The sequence below is a fragment of the Corvus brachyrhynchos genome, unplaced genomic scaffold (assembly GCF_000691975.1).
Source record: "Corvus brachyrhynchos isolate BGI_N302 unplaced genomic scaffold, ASM69197v1 scaffold187, whole genome shotgun sequence".
Classification (NCBI taxonomy): Eukaryota; Metazoa; Chordata; class Aves; order Passeriformes; family Corvidae; genus Corvus; species Corvus brachyrhynchos.
In genome coordinates this window covers 288,541-297,739 of record NW_008239050.1, presented here as the reverse complement: position 1 = coordinate 297,739, position 9,199 = coordinate 288,541, and the positions used below count along the sequence as shown (strand labels likewise).

The 9,199-nt window shown below is 40.6% G+C and overlaps 1 protein-coding gene across 1 annotated transcript in view; it reads right to left on the bottom strand.

Moving 5' to 3' along the window:
- Positions 1–9,199, bottom strand: part of TG (thyroglobulin) — a 148,057-nt gene that overhangs the window by 9,547 nt on the left and 129,311 nt on the right. Inside the window, exon 42 of the mRNA XM_017739044.1 lies at positions 8,065–8,172. Coding sequence (XP_017594533.1) covers positions 8,065–8,172 — 108 coding nt within the window. The remainder of the gene's footprint in view (positions 1–8,064; positions 8,173–9,199) is intronic.

The window sequence follows — 9,199 nt, the reverse complement described above, 5'->3', positions numbered from 1 at the left end:
AGAGCTGAGCTGAAATCACGAGCTGACAATCACTAAAGAGCTGACAGCCTCTGCATGGGCCCTCCTAGCCAGCAGCTGAGGGAAGACACCGGGCCTCGGGAAGATGATCTCTTTTGGGACCATCTCTCCGGACTGGTCACAGCTTCCTCGGTCAGAGCTACTGACCCCACACCAGCTGCCATAACCCTGAAATATCATTTGCTGGGAATTTTCATTATCCAGTGCCAAGCCATTTAATTGGGAAGGTATAGGTTCTGAGAAAATTTTCCTTAAACCTAAGATGGACTTTCCATTTAAATTTCCAAGTGGGAAAGAGAGAAAGCGATTACTTAGCCATCAGTTACTCCACTGCCCTCTCTCTCTACAGAGCTGTGGCTACTTTCACATACAAAAAACAACTTCAACGGGGAAGAGTAAAAGATGAGTAGATCAGAATTTAGAACAAAAACCACCCCGGTTATGGTTGATTTGGTTTAAATTCTGGTTCCAAATCAAAGAGAGCATATGTAAGGCCCCCCATGTCCAAGAGCTGAAATTAACATCTCAATCACAAGCTTTTGGAACAGAAAAAAACCAAGCCAAATCAACAACAACTAACAAATAAAACCAGCCAAAAACCCCCAAAGCAAGCTGCCTCACCACCACCACCCCAACTCAGAAATCCTCAAAAATTTTGTTAGCAAAATGGAATTGTCATTACTGGCAATCCATAATCAGGGAAGTCAGAACAGAAGAATATGGTCTGGCAGACTATCATGCTATTCTATGTTAGGACTGAATGCACAACTCAGAGCTGGGGCTGCAGGGACCTCACAGTGTGATCCATAGTAAATTAGGACATAGATCTCATTTTGAACCTTGTCCTTGTTCTAGGTCTGGCTAATTATTTCATACTGGAAACTCATTTTGATGATTAATGACTTACTCTAGCCTAGTATTACTCTTTTCTTCCTTTCATTTAAAAATAGTCCTCACTCTCCTTTCCAACTAATTTCAATTGATCTCAAAGCATTTCGAGTCACAGCTTCTATTCTTAGTTGCCTTAGTGTAGTTTTTGGTTCTTTTCTAAACCTCCACATGCAGATAGAAGCCAACGTAAATTAGCTCAAAATTCTAATGATATCCAATACGATACCAAAACACAAAACTTCCCACTGCAATTCAATCATTTAAATTTTAAAATAACAAGATAAATATAACTAGCTAGAGTTCAGCCAGAATTACCAGTGATCATCTGAGAAATGGAGAAGAAATTTTGTACTCAAACTCATGTCAGTCATCAAACCAAGCAGATGTCGGCAATCTGTGACAGATTGGTGAGATAAGAAAATAATTTATCCTTTAATGTAAACTTTTATGAGAATAACTGCTCATTCTAACAATTCTGTGAAAGATTTTGTGTTGGAGAAGGGAGCATGGCTTGGAGTTCCCAGCCTCATTATCAAGGCCCTGTTCAGTATCCCATTGGCAAGGACAGGCCTATCACTGGGAAAGTAAAAAAACCCCACCTTTTCCGTGTAACATGGCTTTGGTGAAAACAGGTTATTTACATGCTGAGTGAGCTGAACAGCACAGGTGAAACCCAGACTCATAGGTTGCTGATGAATCTCCTGCTGATTTGAGTTGAAATAGGATTTCATAACAACCCAGTCCCAGGAGAAGAGGATATGATTTACATAAAATGTGCCACTCCCTGCGTGCTCTTCTGGCCCCATTCTGTGTTTATTTTCAGTAAATGGATTTAAAATTATTTTTTGCGAGAATTATTGGAAATATTAAATGTGCTTATTTGCACCCATCTGCATTATCTTGACATTAATACCAGCAGATTTTTCCAGAGTATATTTGCAGATCCAGTATCCTGAGCTGTGCACACACATCATCTCATCCATATCATGGGAGAGGAGCAGCCTACCAACCCTGCACTTTGCCTGAACTGAAATATTCATTTTGATGCCAAGCAAGAATAATTTTTAAAATTATATACATCCACACATTTTATGAAAGGAAATGGTATGTGATTGCAGGGAGAAAAAAAAAAATCAAAGGATAGCTGAATATTTATAGAAATTCAATGAGCCAATGTGAGGCCTGGTGTGACCTCCGCAGTTCTAGGCATGCATTTGGCTCCTTGGTCTCCTCTCATTATGAACTGCTGCCAAACAAATGGGGGAAAGGATGTGAAAAACAGATGAACATTTTGCTTTCTTCTTTTCAGGAAAATCAGGACATATGGAAAAAGCTTAACTCCTAACAGGATTAAACTGCCAAGTTTATCCACCTTTGTACCAAAAAAGCCCTCTAGATACATGTGACTTGCAAAATTATTCTGGAGTTTGCTGTGTCTTTTCCACTTGAATTACTCCCAATACACACAATGTTCCACTTTGCATTACAGCTGTGCCAATTAAAGAAAATAAAATTGAAGTAGCAGATAGTAAATTCAAGAGCCTGAAAGCCCACATAAATTGAAAAAAATATCATAGATCTTGAGGCAGGAAGAAAGAAAGCACTTTTATCAACTTGTCAGAACTCCTAAAGAGCACAGATTACACAAATCTGTCAGGGAATTACTGTATTTAAGATTAGTAATAAGCATGCTGACACTTGGCTGGACTTTTGGGAGACAGAAATTCATGCATTTGTTCAGTATGGCTACTCCTAACCTGAATGAATGGATGGATGAATTTCCAGAAAAAGGTGATGTGTACATCTAAAGACCCCAGAGCACCAAGGAAAACATGGTGCTCAATATGCATCGACTTTGTGCTGATCTTGTAGATTACATTTGATAGGAACTGCCTGTCCCAGTGCAGCACATGCAGCTCCAAAATTGTTTTGTACTTTCCTGAGTCTTTCAGCTGAATTTTGGTTCATTTAAAGCTGTTTTCTGCTTTTTCTGAGCTTGGTACTTTGCCTTTGCATATTTATGGCTAATTTACAAGATCTGGAAAATCTGCTGAATTCCAAAGGCCTCTAAACTACTTCCTGGGAAGAAAAAACAAATTGTCCAGACCCCAAGCCTTTAGAAACAGAGAAACTTTGCAAAGAGTTGGGCATGGCATGATGTGTCTGTATCAGTGGGACACTGTTTTCATAGCTGCAGCTGGCACAAGGCAATGGATAAGGCCAGAGGAATGAGAGGCACTTCCAAAACAACAACTTTTAGGAGATGACTAGGAGTAGAGCTTTACAGAGCACAATGACAAGCTGTTGTTGCAGCAAGTGGACATAGCTACCTGAGGCAATTGTGGTGCTTGCTCAGCTATGGAACAACATGCATCTTGCCCTTGTCACCATCCCACTGGTAACTTATTTGCCCTCTGTGTTTAGATCATTTTCTTTGAAGCCCAGAGGCCTGCACAGCACCCAGTTTAGACTGTGTCCCCCAACCTGTGATGTGTTGGTTTTCATGGACTAACAGCTACAGACAGGAGGAGAGCATCAAGTGGACAGCAAGTGGTGGATGGATTAAAGGACAGGGATATAATTGTTGTGAAATGAAAAGAGCAGAAAAGTCTCCTTCAATTAAAGAGATATGAAGTATAGCCAGAATTCCCGCAGCATCCATAATAAATAGAAACCAAGAATACTTCACATAGTTGAATGGGTTTATACACAAACATTTTTTGTTTTATCACTCAGGAGTTTTCTCCTTCAGTTACAGGAATCTTAAGAAGTGTCACCAAAACACAGCCAACTATGTGAGCCTTGGCACAGAGCAGCCTTTTAACAACTCACACCAACGTACACAGGAGTGCGTAGTCAGGAGGTAAAGACAGCCCTGACTAAAATGACTCAAAAAAGACAGCAGCTCCTTAATCTTGGGTGAATCTGTCCCATGCACAATTAAGAAAAGTTTTTATGACAATTATTATAGTCATGTTAATGATTAGAAGATAAAGCCTCATTAAGTCTCAGTTTAGACTGTTTCAGTGACAATTATGATGCTTTTCTATCCTGCTGCAGCTGATGATCAGGCCCCCTCAGTGGGAAGAGCACTGATTTTTAACCACCATCTTTAAGACAGAACATTTGGCACCACAGTGTCACTTGGAAACAGTGCTGGCATGGCAAGCAATGCTTCTTCATGTAAGCTGCAAAAATCCCCCAGAAACCTCTTGAAGGGTTAACAAGGCAAATCTTTGTACAATTAATAATATCCCTGTCAAAACATACTTCTCCTATCACACATTTCTTTACCATAACTAAAGCTATCCTCCAGCCCTCCCCACTAATCCTAGGCAGCGCTGAGCAGTCACATTCCTCCTGCATTGTTTAGAAGAAATGTTTACTCCAAGGCCTAAGTGTTCTCAAAGAGAGAGTGAGAAAATGGCAGCTGGGTCATGTATATATTTTTACCACAGATTATTAATGTGGGAGTTGGCTCCTCATTCAAATGGGAACTGAAGACTAAAGCAGACATGGTGGAATGCCAAGCTCAGGAGAATGCTACCACGTGGAAGGAGATATTATTTTGCTCTCTGCAAGATCCATTTATCTATACAAAAACTCTCAGTTCATGGTTTTATGTGATTTTCCACAAATGTCATAGACATCAAGTTAGAGCAGGCTTTTTAACCCTATCCCCATATCTATGCATGCTTGAATGTGTGTGAGTGTGTGTGCGTGTGTGTGTGTACATCTTAGAAACATCCAGTTGAGAGACAAACTTTGGCTAATGACTTTTACTGGTAAAAATTCCTCCCTGTTCAATAATTTTTTGTCCACTTTGCATCATTGTGGTTGAGTCTGTCTTTACTGGCTGACTTCTCCCTCCCTCTTGTTTATCTTGCCGTTAGTTATTAAGTGACTGCTCCTTCTGAAAGAAGAGGAAATAGCAGTGCTTTTTCATACCTTCATTTTAACTCTCTTTTCTGTTACACATTTTGGGAGACACATAAAGTAGGAGAGAGGTGACAAAGCAGAAATTGAAGAATGGGTTGTTAAATGGTGCCTTATCTTAATTAGTGAATGACTGTTTCCCCAGACAGAATATTTTGTCCAAGAGTAAATAGTCTCCTATTGTTGTAGTTATCTGGACATTATTTTTATGTACTCTTTCCAATACTCATGTGAGGTAGCCATTAGCAATTATTATAGATTGTATATAATTATATTATCATAATCTTTATGATACAGCTTGCAAACATAGAGAGGGAAGGGCCATCTCCTGTGTAAACTGACTTCTTAGGAACAATTTAGTGAAGTAAAAAACCCTCTTTTTTATCTTTTATGTTACCCTATTCCCATTTTTACAAATGAAGGTTTATATCTCAGCAAACTGGTTGAGAAATCATTATTCTATCAAAAAGGTACATGACTACTGTGTGCAAATCATACTTTGGCTATTGCATTCTTTAACACAAAGAAATGGCTGTAACAGAGTTCTTCCATTCAGGCATTTAATAGAATGTTTGCAGGGTTCTATTCTCGCTTCTGCTGAGCAAGTTCAAATGCACACATCCTGCCTTCCAGCCTAAGATGTAGGTTATTTGGGAGAGTATAAACCTCTGCTACTCCTCCGAGGAGTCACAGTTCTCAAAGAAGAACTTGAAAACGGCCAGGACTCATTTCTAGTGGTTATGAAAATCCCTTAGAAGGTAGGGACATGGTTGCTAGATCTTTCCCCAAGATTAGTTTATATACTCTACTAGAAGGCTGTTTCATGAACATCATTGGTTTTAGTCTGGTAAGACAAATCACCAATAATATTCCCAAGCACTGCGTTTTGCTGGTTCCAGATTCCTGATGGTTTCCCAGTTTTTAGGAGCTAAAGCCACCCTCCCACACAAAACTCCTTCTCTCAACAGTACTGGCATGAGTGAGGCTGCTGGACAGCCTGCAATGCACCTACACTGCACGGAGGGAGGAATGCTCTAGAGAGGGTGTCATGGCAAAACTGGGATGAAGAATAAAGGAAGATTCATCTAGGGATGAATGAATGAATGAATGAATAACAATATTTAAACAAAACACTTGCAACATATTCAGCAGAAGACCTAGTGTGGGGTCCCTTAGGAAAATGAGGGTATCACTTCATAAATAGCCACCTTGTAGTGTTACTTGACATCCTCCCATACACAGACAAGCTGAATTCTGCAACTTCTGTTAAAGCGTTTGCTTTGCAACCTAAACAGCATTTATTTTAATGGCACTTAAGGATAAAAAAAGACAAAAAGGGTAAGAATGTCATACAGCATACCAAGTTGGGTCATTTCTCCTTGCAAGTGGCTTAACTTAAGGCTATTGAGCCTCTGCCTCACGTTCCTGCAAGTTTCAGACAGCATTCTGGCTTTGTTTGTTCTTTTAAAGAGGGTTATAAAAAAGCAAACTAATAACTTTAGCACTATAGTTAAAGTAATTAGCTTTGAACACCAGTGTCAACATAAATATTATTAAAATTTGTAGCTACATGCTATGTAAACTATTGCTGCACGGGAGAGTGTGAGGAGAGCTAAATAACACGAGCACAAGAGAAATCGTAAATACAGCTTGATAGAAGAGAAAATTCTTATCAATTCAAAATCACTGCCTCAAAGCCAGTGAGTCTAAACTGTATAAGTACTATTTAATCTACTTACAAATAAGATCTAATAGTAGATGACTGGGTCACTGTCATTCTTCAAAGCAAGAGAAAACTTGCTAGCTCATTTGAGAACATATCTTTTCTTTTTGTGCAGCTGGATTTTTGGCATACCATAGCTCAGCCCTGTTTGGAGCCTTGTAAAAATCACTGATCTGGGCCTATCAGTAGCCAAATGGAGCACTGTGAACATTCCCGCTGGAGCTGCCAGAAAAATAACGGCTCCCTGAGGATTAACTCCTCAGTTGAAAAGAAAGCAATGCTGTGTTACCACAGCATAATGGCCTTCATCTGTAACCTAGATCTGGGCTGGCTTCTTTCAAATGCTTTTTCACTATGCTATCAGGGAGGGAAAAAACTGGTGCACTTTGCAGGGAACTTCACAGGATCAAATGGTGCCAGTAGGAACCCACCATCCCTCCCCTGAGCCCTTTTGGAGGAAGCCTGAGAAAAAGGAAAAGGTCTCAAAAAGCCTTCCTGGAGAGAGATGAGGGGCTGTACAGGGAGCAGGGAACAAGCACAGCTTCCTCATAAGGAAGCAGTATGAGGATGAGCATCCCTGTCTGCTTTGCTACCCCGGGGTGTGGATTCAGGGAACAGGAGGGGCGACTGCTGCTGCAGTCTCTGGTCACTGAGCCTTTGAGAGCCGGAGCCTCTCTGGTGAGTCACAAGGCACCCCAAAGTGCTGACCACTGTCTGCAAACATCAGTGCCTCTTCCTGACTTCTGTGAGGGGCTGGGTCTAAAATACAGCCAGGGAAGGTCACCTTAAAGGCCTCTGCCTTCCAGATTGTTCTGTGCCCAACAAGACATTGCATCTCCCACAGCCATTTAGGCCTTTCTGCCAAAAATATAATTATCCTGCTGACAATTATTCAAGTAAGCTTCTAAAATGAAGGATGACACAGAGCCTGAGTCCACAAATGCTTGTGTGCAAAAATATTTTTCTTCCCATGAGACAGTCTGCCGGCACCAGTCACCAGTCTGGAGTGCTGGAGCAGGAAAGAATAAATCCCAGAGCTCATCCACACTGAAGGCCAGTCAGTACAACTGGGGTACAATTGCACTGACCTCAAAAAAGGGCAGTGTTATATTAATGTTGAGTTATTTGAAAATGATATCCCATTTATCTTGAGAGCTGTGGACTCCCCGATGACTTGGACCACATTCTGGTTCTTTGTGGGATATTTATCGGATACAGAGTAGGAATCTGAAAGGCTGACTTTGGAACTGGTCAAGGTAGGTAAGCTGGAAAGGGGAAACTCAATTTAGACATCTCATGGGAAATGCCTCAGTTCAGAAAAAGCATTCCTGTATAGTCAAAGAATTTATTAGAGACTGATCCCTCCTTTGCTCATCTGAACTGTTTATTTGAGATACCTACATCTATTCATTTACTCCATAGCATATCCAAGCAGTCAGCCCTGGTTTTACAAACTCTAAATAATCCAAGAAACATAATAAAATACATCTCCTTACCTGCTCTGTGAGGAGCTCTCAGGTACATGGTACATGAAGACATTTCCTCGAGAAGCAGAAGCCCAGTGACTTGCCATGTTTATGATGGGACATGTGATAAACTGGTCACTGATAAAAAGAAGGAGCAGAGAACAGACACAGTTGTGTAAAGGAAAAAAGGGAAGAACCCCCACAAGCAACAGACCTCTATCTTGATAGTTTTCTTTAAATTTTCCACAGCAGGTCATATCTCTGCCTTCAAATCATCTGAAGGAAACCACATTCACGCTCTATGAGACCGATACTGCTTAGAATTCACTAAAAGTGCTGTTTTATGGAGTGTTGAACAGTGATAGTAAATAAGCCAGATCTGACACATAAGAAATATCCTGGCAAAAAAACCCGATCCCACTTTAGTCTAGTTTATAAGGGCCCATGCTTATAATAGTTTTAAGTTATTTCTGGCACCACTAGGTTGCAATGGCATCTAATATAAGGTCTTATATATTTCCTGTGTTAAGGATTAATAATGTAATTTCTGAATTTGTGTCTGTGTGATTTTTTGGGTAGAGTTTCCAGAGCTGGAAGAGGTAAGAGACCACTTTTGAAGATAACCTGCAGGGCTCATCAATATGGAATTCCTAGTACAACATGTCTGGGAGAGAAAGATTACCCAATAAGAGCACAATGAGATAGTTAAATGATCAATTTAACACCAGGTCTAAAAGGTACAAGTGAAGCAAACGTATCCAAACCTTCCTGCCTTCCTTTGCCCCAAGAAGGGGGGCTGGAAGGTGGGGTGAGCAGTAGCTGGAAGAAGCACAAGCAGTTCAAGAGAGGCAGGTAGAGGACAGAAGGCCTTACTGCAATATATCTAGATTCCTCAAGGCGGTATTATATATACATAAAGCACCACTCCCCATTCTTCATGTGCCTGAGGACTCAGCACATGCTGTGGGCGTTTATATACCTTTACCTACATGAGTGCACACAAACATATCTGCTGAGGAAGTGGGTGGTTTCAATTCCCAGTTTAGTGAATCTGAAACAGCAGCTTCTCCTTCAGACTTGGTAGGTTGAAAAAAAAAAAAGAGTGGTGCAAGAACGAACAGCATCAGAGAAGCATAAAAACATGCTGCTATTTTTAACTAGTATG